This window comes from Borostomias antarcticus, assembly GCF_949987555.1.
Source record: "Borostomias antarcticus genome assembly, chromosome: 21".
Lineage (NCBI taxonomy): Eukaryota > Metazoa > Chordata > Actinopteri > Stomiiformes > Stomiidae > Borostomias > Borostomias antarcticus.
In genome coordinates, this window is record NC_140254.1 from 9,579,463 (window position 1) to 9,596,752 (window position 17,290).

At 41.5% G+C, this 17,290-nt stretch overlaps 1 protein-coding gene across 2 annotated transcripts; it reads left to right on the forward strand.

Moving 5' to 3' along the window:
* The first annotated feature begins 129 nt into the window (after window positions 1-129).
* On the forward strand, window positions 130-15,552 carry LOC311323003 (hepatoma-derived growth factor-like). 2 transcript variants are annotated; one of them, XM_084455124.1, is made up of 6 exons: window positions 130-544; window positions 5,345-5,421; window positions 5,807-5,945; window positions 9,131-9,289; window positions 9,670-9,792; window positions 13,160-15,552. In XM_084455124.1, exons 1-6 carry the CDS (start codon window positions 458-460, stop codon window positions 13,178-13,180), a joined length of 606 nt encoding a protein of 201 aa, XP_084311250.1. In that variant the 5' UTR covers window positions 130-457; the 3' UTR covers window positions 13,181-15,552. The 2 variants fall into 2 exon arrangements, with proteins under 2 accessions (XP_084311250.1, XP_084311249.1); XM_084455123.1 differs by having other exon boundaries at window positions 131-544; window positions 9,670-9,858.
* The last annotated feature ends 1,738 nt before the right edge of the window (window positions 15,553-17,290 follow it).

Sequence of the window (17,290 nt, forward strand, 5' to 3'; positions counted from 1 at the left end):
GGAGCAAATCCAACGGAATCCATCGGCCTTGCATACAGACCATACTAGTCGATCTAGATGCAAATGCATCTGGCGAGGAGGGGGGAGAGTCTGCGAAGAAGGAAGTGGTTTCTATTTCAAACAAAAACAAGTAAAGAAAGGCGAGAGTGGATTATACAAGTCTAGGGGAAATCTCTCTCTTTTTTTCTTCTTATTTTTTTTTTTAAATAGCGAGAATATACCTCTGCCAGCCCACCCTACAGAAGCACCAGACCGAGCACAGTTCCGCCTGTGTACACGCTCCGATTTTTTTTTTTTTTTACGCGTGATCAATTTTGAGTTGAAAACTGAGGATCTCTTCAGCTAGCTGGTGGTTAGACAATAATCACACCGCAAGTGCACGTCGTTGTGTAGCTAGTGATAACTATTAGCTACAACTTCAAGCGTGACCAGATCAGCCTCTGTTATTCGGAGAAACATGCCGCGGTCGAACAGGCAGAGAGAATACAAGCCTGGGGATCTGGTGTTTGCCAAGATGAAGGGTTATCCTCACTGGCCAGCGAGGGTGAGCAACTTTGAAGATTTGTCATCTTTTATTGGTATTGGTGGATGGATTGCTTCCAGATATATCTTTTCGATATGTTAGCTAATTGCATACGCTCGCAATGCAACGAGGCCTACCACGTCCATGCAAAAGTTTATTAGTGTTCCCATGCCATGGCTGCCGCCTGAAAACTGTTTGCAGATGCTACAAGCAAACTATTCAGTGTTTCAACAGGGAGATGGGCTATGCAGCTAAATGATCATAATCATATTAGTTGCTTATGACTGTTCATGGTGTAGGATTCGACTCCTAGCTTTCATTTCATAACAGGAGGAGGCCTGATGTTGCTGTGAGTGTTTTGCATATTTCGATTAGACCTCGTTTATATAAACAAATACAAATTATATAACTCGACGAACAAATTCAACATAGGCTACGTAACCAAGACTTTAGACCTGACACCTGTTCCTGCTAATATTACCCTTTCATTGGATTTCTGAAACGCATGTGTGGGTACAGCATACAATGCAGCGAGACAATTCTTGTAACTGATACTTTGTATTTATATTGTAGCCTAAACATTGTACAGAATGTTGAAGCATCAATTGGCAACAGCTAATTCACAAATTAATTACACGATTTTGCTTAGAATCGTGTTCATTCCAGTAAAGAAGTGGGCCTAGTGTTTTGTGTTATTGAGAATGAATGAAGTAGCCTACTGCTTCGATCAAATTCCAAGGATAAATACTTAATAATAATAAATACGAGCAAACATTTGTCGAATGTGAAATTTTAATTAAATTAAAAGTTGATTAGTATCATACATTACTCCTAACTGAACTTTGGCATGCACCAATAAACTAGGGAATTTAGGTACTTATCCTCACTCTACAATTGCCATTAAATGGGTAGTGCGCTGTTTTGGATATTTAGCCCCATTTATTGGCTGTCTACCATGAACCTGAAACAGAGACCATAATTTCACTATTCATTCCAGTATTGAGCTAGCTGCAGTTTTTATGCAGGCTCTCACTGGGCTACAATGGAAATCAATGGGGCATATGTTAATGCGTAGGAGAAACTATTATAAATGTGCTTTTCCGAGACGGGAATCACAGGGTGTAATCTTAACAGTATCGGTATGCTCTCCTGTGAAATGTAACGCAATCTGAATATTTTTTAGATGTTTGGCATGACTTGCACATAGTCATCCATGGAAGCAGTGACACAACTGCGCAGGTGCTCATCTAGGCCCTGGTCATCTCCCACCTGGACTACTGCAACTCCCTCCTTGCTAGGGCCCCGGCGTCAGCCATTAAACCCCTGGAACTTGTCCAGAAAGCTGCTTCTCGCCTGGTGTTCAACCACCCCAAGTTCTCCCACCCAACTTCCCTTCTCTGTTCCATAAACTGGCTCTTTGTAGCGGCACACATCCAGTTTAAAACTCTGGTACTAGCCTACAGGGCAATGAAAGGAACAGCCCCCTCCTACCTCCAGGCCATGGTCAAACTCCATACACCCGCCCCCGATCGCTACACACTGCTACCTCGGGGCGACTGGTTGCCCCGTCACTCCAAGAGAATGGAAAGTAAGAGAATAGAAAGTAAGTAAAAAATTAAAAGTGTAAAAAAAAATATATATACTATAGGTAAAGCTACATGATGAGGCTGGGAGCGTAAAAACTGAAGGCTGCCTCGCCATGTCTCTTGGTCCTGGCTCCAGGAACCATTAAAAGTTCAGTGCCAGAGGATTTCAGGGACCCACTTGGTGTATAACGTAAAAGCATGCCTGATATGTATTCAGGTGCATGAGTGCTTTATAAACGAATAAAATAATCTTAAAATCTATTCAAAAATTGACCGGTAACCAGTGTTGCGATTATATGATTGGTATGATGTGAGCCCTCCTTCTGTCTTAGTGAGGGCACGTGCTGCAGAATTTTGTATCATCTGAAGTTGACTAATAGCTTTCTTTGGTAGACCAGATAGGAGAGCGTTACTGTAATCCAACCTGCTAATGATAAAAGCATGCATTAGTCTTTCAGTGTCAGCCTGGGAGAGAAAAGGTTTCACCTTAGCAATGTTTCTCAGGTGATAAAAAGATGTCCTTGTGACATTCTTAATATGGGCCTCAAAATTAAGATCAGAATCGAACATGACACCTAGGTTTCTGATTTGACATTTTGTGTTCAGTGTCAGTGTTTTTAAATGCCCAGATAGTCTCTCCCTTTCAACTTTATCACCAATGATTAACACATCTGTTTTATCCCGGTTTAAGTGAAGGAAGTTCTGTGGCATCCATGCATTTATATCAGCAATGCATTCTACCAGGTGGTCAACTGAACTGTAGTCATCGGGTGTCACAGAAATATAGAGCTGAGTGTCATCTGCATAGCTATGGTGGCTAATATTGTGCCTCCTAATTAAGTCACGTAGGGGTAGCATATACAGACTGAAGAGTAAAGGCCTTAGAATGGATCCTTGTGGGACCCCACATGTCATTGAAGTGTTTTTTGAATTGTGATCACCAAGGGCGAAAAAAAACTCTCGGCCAATTAGGTAGGTTGTGAACCAGTCAAGGACTGGACCAGAGAGGCCGACCCAGTTCTTAAGTCTTCCAATAAGGATATCATGATCTACAGTGTCGAAAGCTGCGCTCAGGTCCAGAAGAACAAGGACAGAGAGCTTTTTGGCATCAGTGTTAATTCTGAGGTCGTTTACAACTTTGACCAGTGCTGTCCCCGTTTTATGATGAGGGCAAAAATCAGACGTATCATGGATGAAATTTGCATCTAGAAAGTCTAACTGTTTGAATACGATTTTTTGTAGGATTTTACCTCAGTGACAAGATCCCACTAAAGAAACAAAACTTTCTTGTGCTTGAATAACCCCACCCAAAGCTTTGGGGAGTACCCCAGTCTCGGGGCTCTTCAAGCCCCTGGGTCCTGTGTAATTCATACTCATGTTAACTTATAAGGGCCCTCATTCCATGAGCCTACACAGTCAGTCCTAGCCTGCCTCACACACTAGACTTCAGCCACAGACCTCCCAAACTGGCCCAGCCGGGGTCTCGTTGGCAGGAAGCTCAACAGGAAGCGGAGTGACAGTGAAGTGCGCAGGGTGACTGCAGGATAAACTGCCATGCCATGCACCCGTGTCACCCCTTTTCGTTGTACCTTGGTACAATGACAATAAAGACATTCTATTCTAAGGAATCCGGAGTCTTCATATGAACTTTATGAAGATAACTTTTTATTTTTTTATTTTTACAACATACATATTAGGCCTTTGGTGAATATTGTGCATACAAAAAACATCCATTTGGAGGAAAGCATCTGTTCAGATTAGGCATTTCTGGTGTGGCCAGTCTGTTCAACCAGGTATTTTTTTCTGGTGTGGCCAGTCTGTTCAGGCTAACCAACCTATCTTTTTATTGTAGAGCGCCCTTGGTGTTGTATCTGATTTTTGTGGGGGACACTTGCTTATGGAGCCCCCTTAGACACACACCATTGGTTGCTTTTGTTTGTCTGTAAACAGATGAGCTTCTTGTCACAGCACATTATAATATACATTTACAGTGGCGTTCGGTGGGTCCTAGAACTGGGTAAGCCAGGTCCAAAGAAGCATGCACGTGCAGTGCGCACAATTTTTGGGGGGGTGCTTTCAAAGCATGCCCTGAATGATGGGAGGTTTCACAGCACCAGAAGGGTGCTGAGCAGTGCAGAAAGCCAGTGAGCTTCTGGGGTGGACTAAACCATTTTGTTAAGGGGTGTGTAGGAGGCTCAACTATTTAGGGGATTAAATTTCTCTCAAGGTCTCTCAGACTATATCTTCAATCAATTTTAATTTAGTTATGACATTGACTCATTCATTAGAAATGACATAAATACAGACAAAATCACTGGGGTGGCCAGTCAGATTCCAAGGGTGGCAAGTGCCACCCCTGGCCACACCCTAGAATCGCCTGTCTGATCGCGGTCGCGAGACCAGACATGTCCAATCGACAGGGTTAGCCTGGATGTACACCTGTGGGCGTGGTCAGTTGATTGACACATACAACACAGCCAGTCTAATGATAAAGGCTTTATCGTTAGAGTGGTGTGTGTTGGGAAAGGGCAAAAGCACAGTCTAATGATAAAAGCACACGCTAATGATAAAAGTGCAGTGTAATGATAAAAGCACACTCTTAATGATAAAAGTGCACTCTAATGATAGAAGTGCAGTTTAACAATTAATTTAATGAATAATGTAATGATTAATTTAATGAATAATTTAATTTGATTGCATTTTAATCATTCACACATTTAATTCGATTGCATTTCAATTAATCACACATTTAATTCGATTTCATTTTAATCAACCACATTTATTTATACATTTTTGTTACTTCCACCCCTCATAGTCAACGGACCGTAAAGTGGACTGTATTTTCATGAGGACTGTAGGGGGCGACGGAGCACTACCAAAATGTTAAACACGGATGAAAATGAAACTGAAGCGATATGGCAGAATACAAGACGCATTTGAGTCAAAAACAGTCAAAGTCGATTTTCGTGCCTCCTTTCACTGAAAGAAGGTGCAAAAATCAAGTTTTCTTTGGATTTTTATGGGTAAGCCAGGCTACCCTGGCTTATAGGAGCAATCGCCACTGCTAATTTATAAACATGTAGGCCTAATCTACATTGTACCCGCATATATTGTACATATGACAAATAACCCCCCTTGAACTTTACCACAACATTCAGTGCATTCAATTTCATTATCAATATGGATTTTCCTGATAAATGTAGACATTCACTGTGTGATTTTCTGTTATCCACAGATTGATGAGTTACCTGAAGGGGCAGTCAAGTCCCCCTCCAACAAGTATCAAGTGTTCTTCTTCGGGACACATGAGACGTGAGTACGCTTGTGGATGTGATGCAGCGCACTCAGTAAAAAATGCTCATCCTCCCTGCCGCCTCTCTTTCATCTGAACTGCTCCGGGAGCATCGCAAGCAAGGCTTCTAGTAAAAGGGAGGATGCTCATTTTATTTTCATCTGTCTAACCAGCTTCAGAGCTATAATCAAAGAGGGAGCCAATGTGGGGAGTATTGTCTCGTACTTCCTACTCTAGTAGTGCTATCGTCAATATGATGGATTGGTGCTTCAAGTGGAATAAGTGTTAGTGCTTCAAACATTCTGGACAGCCCTGGCTGCTTAGATTCAGTTTTGAGCTCTGTGGCCTAATCTTTTCTTGTACACAGTATGCAACTTTTGATCTATCTAACTTCTGCCTCACCAGGGCTTTCCTGGGACCCAAAGACCTGTTCCCCTACGAGGAGTGCAAGGAGAAATTTGGTAAGCCTACCAAGCGGAAAGGCTTCAGCGAGGGGCTCTGGGAGATCGAGAACAACCCCACGGTAACGCATGCAGGCCACGAGGTGAGGGTGTACGTATGTATGTACGTGTGTTTTGTGTTTGTGTGAGCGCAGCCATTCTGTCTGTTACAAACGTTTCTGGCCTGTGTTGTTCTTTTTATGCCTCCGCCCAGCGCAGCCGTGGCCGGATGGCATTATGTTTCCGGATTTTCCGTACATCTGTACGTCCGTCCGTCCCATTCTTGTTAATGCGATATCTCAAGAAAGGCTTGACTGAATTTCTTCAAATTTGACCAAAATGTCCAGTTGGACTCGAGGATGAACTGATTTTATTTTGGTGGTCTAAAGGTCAAGGTCACGTGACATCACAAAAGGCATTTTTGGCCTGGTGAAGGTGATATCTCAGCAGGGCTTGAGGGTGCATGGAATATTCCATGGATATATAGTTGTTTTTTTCACATTTTCATGCACCATATGAAGTCTAGTGTTGGTTTTGCTTCAGCTTAGATCCATCAGAGATAGACCTGTATCGTGTCACCAATCAGTGCCCTGCGGTTCTATAGATATCCAAACGCTCTGCACAGTGGGGTAATATAAGACTCGTTTTTTGTAGCTCTATACTACATAACTGAAGCCAAAATGATAGACAATAACATGTAGATTTTCATTTTGCACTCCTAATTCCCACTAGAAAACAGACAAAACAGACATAACAACAGACATTAATAAATCAATATGCACATATAGGCTAAAACGCCAATGGTTCCACAGTCTGGATGCGAACCTGACCGCACTCAGTGCAGGGTTAGTTAGGGCTACAATAATACCATTTTTTGAATCAGACAGTCTACACATACATCTGTACATTAGGTTCCGTAACACAGCAGCACAGGTGGGTACACAGACACTGACAAACATTTGGCTTGCGCTGCTACTGCGCGGTACCTTAAGCAGTAGCCTCATGCAGTCATTATAGGCCACTGTTAGTTTCCGCATACTACACTTACATTGTCTGCTAATATCCTTATCATCAGATAGATCACTTGATATGTAATGCCCCAGATATTTTATCTCATCACACACTTTTAGGACAGAGCCATACAGGGGCGTGCTGAGCAAATAATTCAGGCCGGGAAATGTAGCCCCAGTCAGGCCACGAGTCTACGTGGTGAGATGGAACACTTTCAGTTTCGTTTTGTAAACGTGAAATGTACGGGCTTTCCGATTGTGAATAATAAACTGTCGGCAAGTTGTTGGGGTGCTGACAGGCAATTCTGATAGTCGTGCGATTTGTTGACGGGGGGTGGGGGGGGGGCAGGCCATTTACCGCGGGCCAGGCCAGTTAGCGCGCCGGGCCACCGGGAAGACTCCTGGTGCTCCCGCTGGCCAGTCCGCCCCTGGAGCCAGACAGTAAGAAGTCAGGAAACAATTGCTTTTTATCCTCTCTACTTCTGACGATCATGATATTACTTTTGCTGGCATTCTATTTAATATCAAACTCAGAGCCATATTGTGAACAGACCCTCAGTAGCTGTTGGAGCCCAGCACTGTATAGTGTTGTTGTTTTTTCCTGATTGCCAAGACTTGGTAAAGCAGTTTTGAGAAGCTACAACTGTTTTTCAAATAGTTTCTGTGTTTGTTTCAATACAAATTTGTTAGATTCAGTTTCCATTTAGTTTTTTGCTTTTGTCTTTATGGTCATATAAATATGTATACATTAATGTGACATCATTGCAGCTTTCATATTCTGATAGCCCAAGTTGTTCTGAAACCAAACCAGCAGAGGGCGTAGGTTTCACTTTACCTCCCTATTGATAGACTGATGGGCCATTAGTGAGAATAGGCCTATAGGATAGTCTAGAGCAGGGGTCTCAAACTCCTGGCACGCGGGCCATTTCCGGCCTGCCCCACCCCTCCATCCGGCCCGGGACATCTTATGTCAGAAATATAATGTAATCCGGTCCACAAAATAATTTATTGTACGTGGCGCCGGCAGGCAGGCCGACAACGCGAAATTCAAGTCACAGGTGCAATCAATCCGCACACGACTATGAACGGAATGCAGCTAGCCACTGAGTGGCTGTTTTCATGGTTAACGTTAAAAACACACAGTTTCAAGAAAGATGGACATTGCAGTATATGTTCTGGAGTTCAATGGAAATGTTACCTGCCTGATATGCAAGAAAAATGTTGCCGTTCTAAAGAAATATAATGTCAAGCGTTATTCATTACTAAACATGGAGAACAGTGTGAGTCATAGGGAGACGAGGGGGAAAAACGAGGCACACAGCTGAGAGGGCTAAGGTCTCAGTCTTTCAAGATAAGTGTCTGGTAAGAAATAGAATAGTAGCCTACAGATGTATTCAGGTGTCTGGCAAGAAATGGTCCAGGTCCAGGCTGGACTCCAGGCTTACAGTACTGATGCATCTTCCAGCTAAAATAGAATAAAGTACAAATGTAGGCTATTCAAGATAAAATAAAAGTAAGGAAAAAAGATTTGCAACTAACTGTTAAAATATATTAAAATGTATAGAAACCGGTTTGAATTTGTATGATGAAAATGTTAGTTATGGAATAGTCTCGCAACATTTAGAGACTGACTGGTGAGACTAGTTATGGAAATGAAAAATGACATTTTCAGAAATATTGAAGTGGCCCTCATGAGTTGACGATACCAGCAGTGGCCCCAAGCCAATTTGAGTTTGAGACCCCTGGTCTAGAGGCTTAATTACCTGCGTTTAACTATACAATAACTTGCGGTCATTATGTCAAGTTTTCCATAAGCTCCGGTAACCATACAAATGTGACTGCCACTAGAGGTTTGGTCCTGATTTCTGCCAAGGTCATTTTTCAGTTTTTACAGATTATGAAAGTGTAAATTGTAAGATTCCAGATTGTGCCATGCATTGAAATATGCAAATACTTGAAGAAGATATGCTTCTGTGAATGTTGGTACACCTCAATAAGCAGAGAAAAAGGGCGTCAAAGATTCAGAGCTGTTCACACTTCTCACAGCCAGGTAATGGGAGGGAACAGTAGCTGGTTAACCCCGCCCCCAACCACTCCCCCACTGGACTAGCTGTCATTATCTGTTAGTGGCTGTCAGTGGTGGTCTGATGGGCTTTTCAATGACAATGTTGGCTGGTAAACGTACTTAAAAGTAAGTAAGTCACTATTCTACTGTGACTGAGGATGAGATTTTCTGTCGTCGAACTCCCGATTGCTGCTTTTTTTTTCCACTTTCCCAGCCAGCAAAGAAGGACACCCAATCAGATGGGACAGCAGAGACTGGTGGGGCGCCCAAAGGAGACGCGGAGGGCAGCAGCGACGAGGACGAGGGCACCCTAGTCATTGACGAGAAGAATGACAGGGCAGGAGCCAAGCGGAAAGCTGCAGAGTCCGTGGATGTGAGTGATTGATCATGGCCGCTCATCAACCCAGTCGCATTCGCAGATGTGTTGGAACATGAACTCGAGCTCTGGACTGGGTCAAGTAGGGTGTTTGCTGTGTGTGTGCGGGGGAGGGGGGGGTTGGAATGTGGGTGGCTGGATGGGCATTTTGTTCACACCATAGCTCGAAAACAAAGACCGTTGAAAAGCCATGGGTCTGTGTGTGCTGTGCAGAATGTCTAAGAACTGCCTTTCGTGTACATTATTTTGTCATGACTTCTGCACACTCTTATTTCTTTGAGATACCACAGTCTTTAGAAACATGGGATCTGAATAGGGGTAATAATTGTTCTGTCTCACTCTCTCTCCTTTGCTGTCCACTCTCAAACTATTTGTAGACCTCCCCCAAGAGGCCAAAGGACATCCAAGGGGAGGGAGAGTCAAAGACAGACGGCAAGAGGTCTGACATGGAGGGGAAGCTCAATGACCAGACGGGGCCCAAGCCTACCGCTCCGTCTTCTGTGAGTGATTCAAAGAATGAGGGCCAGGCAAAGCCACCTTCTGATGGCCAGTTAACAGCAGATAAGGTGAGGACAGCTGCCTTTATTGGCTGATGTGTTACCACAGATTTGTATACACTTGTGTGTTCCTTTTAATGTTGATGTCCATGTTTATTCTGGGAACAACAATGTTATAGAACTGCAACCACTGAGTGCAAGTAACAACATTAAACTATCATACCCATACAGTGCCGGTAGACCCATAGAAGGCGCTAGTGCGCTGCCCACTGTTGAAAAGTGGAAGTGTTTTGGGATTTTTCGTTTTAAAATATATACGTTTTTAACAATAACTACTTAGTCTGTGTGTGTTTTAACGTGCACAATAACATGTAATATATAAAATATAAGTCATTATATTATGAAAATGGCATCCTGTTCCTCCGTTTACATCCATGGTTCAGCTCCTGTCTCTTCTGGGGCTGTAGAAACGATCGCCCAGTCAGTCAATTGCTGACACAAGATATGCACATGGCAACATAAATATGATGATGCCAAATGGGCGATTAGTAGCTACGTGTCAGCTACGTGGTGAGTAGGGACTGACGTTGTTGATGATGAATGCAGGCACTGACCTCGAACCTACAACTAGACTAATTTAGCTAGATAGCACTGTTTTGCAGTCAGAGTGATTGATGCTATTGGCTACAGCTAGCCAGCAGCTTATAGGGAGGTAAAGTGACGAAGCGCCCTCTAGTGGTACGGTTCTCACTGTTGTATTAAACATTTTAATACAATACAATAATAGAATGCAATTATTGTATTGTATTAAATGAATGCATTTTTCCCCCCGCTGCATTACATTGTTATTTACATCATTTCTAAGGCACTTACACTGGGTCATTGTTGATATATTTTGATTGATTGTGCAGTCAAAGACAGAATAAAACTTTACAGCGGTTTTTGGAACGCTGGGTGTAGACTACAGTTACCAGGATGCACAAACCCCATGTCACTGCTACACAGTGATGTGCTTCCTGGCTATGACAATAGATTCATCTGTCTTGTTCTGTCCTGCAAATTTGGTGTCATGGTAATTCTTTCTGGCATAGTTACTCGTGGTCTCTAGTTACAGCATGCAAATTTAGAGCACTTTTGGTCAAGAACATTTTGAGTTATCCATTCGACCGACCGACCGACCAACAGAAAGAGCTATGCTGGTCGCAGCTAAAAAGACCAGGATGGATTATATATGATAAAAGAGAATAGAAAATAAGAAACAGTAAAAAATAAAAAGGAGAATAAAAATATATATTTAATTAAAACACAGGTAAAACTACATAGCGAGACAAAAAAAAGAAAAAAAAAGAAATCAGAATCCAACCTGACACCTAGGTTTCTGGCTTGGAATTTGGAGTTCAGTGTCAGTGTTAAGTGCCCAGGTAGTCTCTCCCTTTGAACTTTTTCACCAATGATCAACATGTCGGTTTTGTCCTGATTTAACTGAATGAAATTCTGTGACATCCATACATTCATAACAGCAATGCATTCTACCAAGTGCGACAAAAAACTCTCGGCCAATTAGCTACGTCCTGAACCAGTCAAGGACTGGACCAGAGAGGCCGACCCAGTTCTCAAGTCTTCCAATAAGGATATCATGGTCTACCGCGTCGAAAGCTGCGCTCAGGTCCAGAAGAACAAGGACAGAGAGCTTTTTGGCATCAGTGTTGATTCTGAAGTCGTTTATCTAGAAAGTCTAGTGTTGATTTAGAAAGTCATTTAACTGTTTGAATACAATTCTTTCCTACCTAAAAATGGGGGGTTGGAAATCTAGAGTCTAGGTTATTTTTGTTCAGAAGGGGTTTTTTAATCAGGCAAGTTTTAAGAGCCGATGGGAAAAGGCCTGTACTGAGGGAATAGTTAACGATGGCTAAAGTGTCCTCAGACACAGAGTTAAAAAGTTGGGAAAAACTTAGTCGGAATAGGATCGACTCGAGAGGGCATGTAGATTACTTAAGTTGTGACACCACTTTGCTAATATCTAGTTATCACTAAAATATGCTACAATTCCTCACACTTGGAAGTAGAGAGCATGTCGGCAGGTGTGTAGGGGCTAGATTTATCAGGCTGTCAATTGTTGAAAAGAGCGCCCTGGAAGATCAATTTTGAGAAGTGATCTCTCCTAGCATTCTTTATTGCCTTATTAAAGGCATAGAGATGTTCTTTAAGAATATCCTGGTGAACCTGCAGCTTTGTCTTCCTCCATGTGCGCTCAGCTCTTCTGCATGTTCTCTGAAGTTGATTGATCCCCTCATTCCTCTATGGAGCTTTCTATTTGGCCGCAACATTTTTGTGCGTGGCTGTAAGCCAGCGCACCTAGAATAGCAAATGTCCAGTAGTCGTCACTCCCTTTTTCCCTTTGTCCCGTTGTTGACCTGCAGTTCTATGTTGCTACCACAAGAGGCAGTGGTCCCAGAACCTGCAGTTCTATGTCGCTACCACAAGAGCATTTACCGTATTTGGCCACAGGAGGGCAGCAACAGACTTAGACTGTGTTCCTTGTTCAGTGGGCAGCAACAGTCTTAGACAGACTGTTCCTTGCTCAGTTTCAGCAATTCAATGAGTATTTGAGTTAGGCTATTTAGTTTATTTGTAAATTAAGTATTTGTTTTTCATTTTATTTAACCGTTATTTAACCAGGAAGTCACCATTGAGAAACAAGTTCTCTTTTGCAAGGGAGACCTGGCCAAAACAGCAGCAATAGTAATGAAAATAATAAAATTTACTGTTAGTTATACATTATATTTCTTTATTATTTCAGAGACCACACACTCACTGTCTGTTTATGTAAGTGAAGAGAATTGAAAGGTCAAATAATGTGTATAAAGAGTTTATAGAGGGGTCCACAGCCCTCGACCCAATATGACGCGAGGGGGGGGGGGGTCCACTGCCCACAAATCAGCCCCTGAGAGGGCTAGAGAAACACGGTCTTCACCGGTGGGGGCAGGTGGGTAGCCCGGAGAGCGCTCCACTGCCCCCGACCCAATATGACGCGAGGGGGCGGAGTCTCGCCACCACACCTCGGACCCCACAACTCAGCCCTCGAGTGGGCTAGAGACACAGGGTCTTCACTGGTGGGGGCAGGTGGGTGGCCCGGAGAGAGGTACATTGTCCACGACCAGCTCTGACCCGAAGGGGCGGAGTCTCGCTCAATCATCAGTGTAACTGCTTTAGCCACTGACCGCTACCAATAATGTTATGGAAGCTGCTGCTAGTTGTTGTGCACTTGAACTAACTGGCTATCTCGCTCTTATTGTGCAGGATTAGCATTGGAAATCACAAAAATGTTTTGTCTGCTAAAATAATATTTTCTCTCTTCCCCTTCTTTTAGCCTGTGACGGACAGTGCTTAACACCAATCCTAATGAGGATGACCAAGGACCCTTGGATTTGTCCTGAGAGTTTTGAGCATCAGTTCACTTCAGGATGCTAGATTTCTGCTGTTTAAGTAATTGAAGAGTTTTAAAAACCTATATGTATGTATATACACATATATCGAACAACAAAAAACCCTCTCTTACCAGTTTGGGATATTGTATATCCCCGGATACAAATTGTTGATTCAAGGTCAAACTATAATGTTGAGCACACACATTGAGGCTCAGATGGAAATAGGATTGTGATGTATAATCTCCTTTTTTTTTCTTTTTTTTTTCTTTTTTTTAAGTGCAATTATGAAGTCTGGCTGCCAGGTGTACATTATGTTTCAGCAGCGTAGAGGGAGCGCCCACCAGTACCTAAATGAAAGTGACAAACAAATTCAACTCAATTTTGGGGGAAAGTACACATCACAATCAACAATTTGATTTGACAAAAGTCCTCTTTATCCTAATTTAGTTGAATACATTCATTTCTATTTCTCGTTCTTTTTTGGGGGGAACACAGATGGCTTGCTGCTGTATTGTGTTTCATTAAAGAGCAAATGTGTGGTTCCGTTCCCGGCTTGAAGGTTTATACGTAATAGAGAATACTTGCTGCTCTTGTTTCTCAACCTGACTTTGAAAGTAATCAATTTTTCTTTTTCATGGTGTTGCACTTTTCATATTTTTGCCTGAACTTTCACTAGCAAATTATATTGATTTTGACAAAATTACCAGTTTTTGAATGTTCTGAATGGGTATTTCAGCTTAACCAGATTCATAAAAGCACATTCATGTTATTTACATAAGATAACAAAACCACTTTGCAAAGCCCATTAAGGGACTGTCAGGCATCTTTCCTTGACATGGAACTCCCCATTTGATTCATGTGCTCAGAAACATTTTTGAATGTAAGAATTGTTGGGGCAATGCTGGCTTGACTGGCTATATGTTTGAAAGAGGCTACATTCACACTTGAAAAAATGCATTTAAATTAGAGTTTAAAAAAATGTCTTTACACAGTTTCATGTAGATGTCTTTCTAAACATAGCATTCTTAATGAGTCATATTGTCTGACCCACTCATTTGAATCATCTGCTGGTGCTCTGTAGTCATGAATAAATGGCAAGTTCTTATCACCAATTAGATTTCATCTTGGGCAACTGTCAATCCCATCTAAGCCTTGTTGGTCCAATACATGCTCATTCAGTGGTTATTTATCAACATCCAATCATTTGGGTGGTTGAGTGACAATTACAATTCATTTATCCTTTCTATTGTTGAATTTTCCCCATGAAAAACTGTACCCAGTAAATTTGAGATGATTTCCTGATGATCTGTTTACTCAAGGTACATGTTCCGTTTGCTTCTCTGATTTAAATTTACTATGCTGCTTTCTTCATTCACACACAATGTTGGTCATAAGAGTAGTTTACTTGTCACACAAAGATTCTGGGAATTAAGTATTCACACAGTGTATTAAAAACTTCTGGATGTGAATTTCAGCTACGAGGTGAAATAACTTGCACTCTTCAAAAAGCCTCGCCCTTCAATAAAGTCAATGAAGTCCAGAGGTGGAGGCTCCTTGGTCACACCACTTTCCAAAGTTTGAGTGTTTCTTTTTCTCCCTCAACCCTTATGAACTGGAAGAAATCTGTTGCATTAGAATTATCATATGATTTGGGCTGCTATACCAAATTTGGATGTAAAAAATAAAACAATTGTGCATTTCTGTGAACTTTAAAGGAAATTATTCTTACTAATGTATGATGTGATTTTTGGGGTTTTGAATTGCCCTTCGTGAGTCACTTACTGAGGTCCATCTCTATGTACATTTAATTGTATTCGTCATCTCAGGAGGTGGATGCTTGTGTATTGTTATTATGTTTGAGTTTACAAGCTTGTTTTATTCGGTCTGCCGAATTGGATGTTATTTTAATGTCACTGATTCAAGTTCAAATTTCAAGTTCACAAGTTGATGCAATGTTTTGCCATGTGTGGCTTTGTGAAATACAGCATCAGTTCCATAAGCAGTTCATTTCAACTGGTCCATTTGGACACTAATACTGGGTGCCCTCTGAACCGAGTCTTGGTAATGTTGAATGAGGAGGAGTGAACTGAATATAGCCCCGAGTCCCCTGACCCGTACACAAGGTTTAGACTGCCACTCACCTGTAGACCTCTGTATGCTCACCTGCTATATGATTCTGAATCTTTTCCACTTTCAAAACACCACTGTGCAACATAACTTGTCCACTGGCTATTGTCAAAGCTAGATCCATGCACTCTTTGGTTATCCTCTTACAGAGCTGTCATTTAGCCTTGCCTCCTGTCTACCATTGTAGCTGCCAGTCTGGTTAAAACCAATAAACATGTTGAGTACAAAACGAGTCCAAAGGCCTGCTTCATGTTTCAAGTGATCTGTACAAAATATCAAGAAAATCTTTATGAAGATACAGGTGATAGTAATTTGTTGTACATTCTGTTACTTGTGTCGCTTAAATTTAACCAAATCAGAAGTGGGTCGCGCACATCCCAAAATAATTAATAAGGCAGGTGCTGGACTAAAAAAGCATATGTACCAAAGAAAGTAAGAGTCCGCACACTGTAGCTCCCATTTAGATTATTTATGGACAAAAATTATGACGTTTCGAGTGACAACGCTCTTCCTCAGACAACTGAATAAACATAGCCACACCAAACATTTATATGGTATCTAAGGGTCACATGACCCTAATGGGATAGACAATTAACCCATTTTCTTTAGACAGGTGAAACCCATTGTGCTAAGTATCAGGGTCACCTGACTCCTGGTACAGTTCACTCAGTGCATTAAAAAAGAATCTATGGTGCATATCTTATACATACATATTATACATCATGTTCAAAAATTCCACTGTATCTTAGAAAACACTAAAGTCATCCTAAATCAGTTACCAGTGGCTAAGTGCATTTGAAGTATCAAAAAAGCATCCATAAGCAAAATTACAATATCAATGTCCAACATATACAGAAAGGACCCTACAGTTTCAGCTTTAGACAATTTCATAGTCAAGTATGCGTATAAATATAGAGCGAAAGCACAAAGCACACAAACACAGTCACAGTACCACCCTACAGAATAACAGTTAAGGTCTAATGCTGAAGTCTTCATTCATACCTCTTGGAGCAAGGGTGTTCAGTGTATAAATCCAAAATAGTTCTCATCTTAGTAGTAGTGTCTCTATATCCCCTCCTCTACGTGGTCATCATTTTTGTCCATAAATAATCTAAATGGGAGCTACAGTGCGGACTCTTACTTTCTTTGTCACTTAAATTTAAGCAATAAACCACAAGAGGCCGTGTGTTATAGTGATTTTATAACAGCTAGGGGGCGTTGTTAGGCACGACGCGAAGCGGAGCTTTTATACAACGGTTACTACAGCTATTAGTGTAAAATAAACACACAGCAATGTAAAATATTTAAAAAAATTCAAAACGAAGCATCATTCCCTCAATTCCGCCGCGCAAAATAGTTCCCCTAACAAAAGGTTTGCCAAGCAACAACTACAATGCATTGGATCAAATGGGAGGCGCGTTAATACTGAAAATGGAACGATATGCGGTCCCAGGTGTGTGTTACAAAGTATTTTAACACGGCTTCCAGACAATCAGAATCAAGAACCTACGGAAGAGCATTAGGGCCAACAACAGAGTTTTTTTTTTTTTTAAGCTTCTGAGTTTAAAGTCAGAATTTCTGACTTTAATGTCAGAATTTCTGACTTAAAACTCAGAATTTCTGAGAAAAAAGTCAGAAATAACTTCTGAGATTAAAGTCAGAATTTCTGAAATTAAAGTCAGAATTTCTGAGATTAAAGTCAAAATGTCTGAGAAAGAAACTCAGAATTTCTGAGAAAGAAACTCAGAATGTCTGACTTTAAAGTCAGAATTTCTGAGAAAAAAGTCAGAAATAACTTCTGAGAAAAAAGTCAGAATTTCTTTAAACTCAGAAGCTTTAAAAAAAACAAAAAAAAACTCTGCTGTTAGCCCTAATGCTCTTCCGTAAGAACCAGAACTAACCGTTGTATAAAGTGATTTTGATAGACCATGGTGATTCTGATGGAA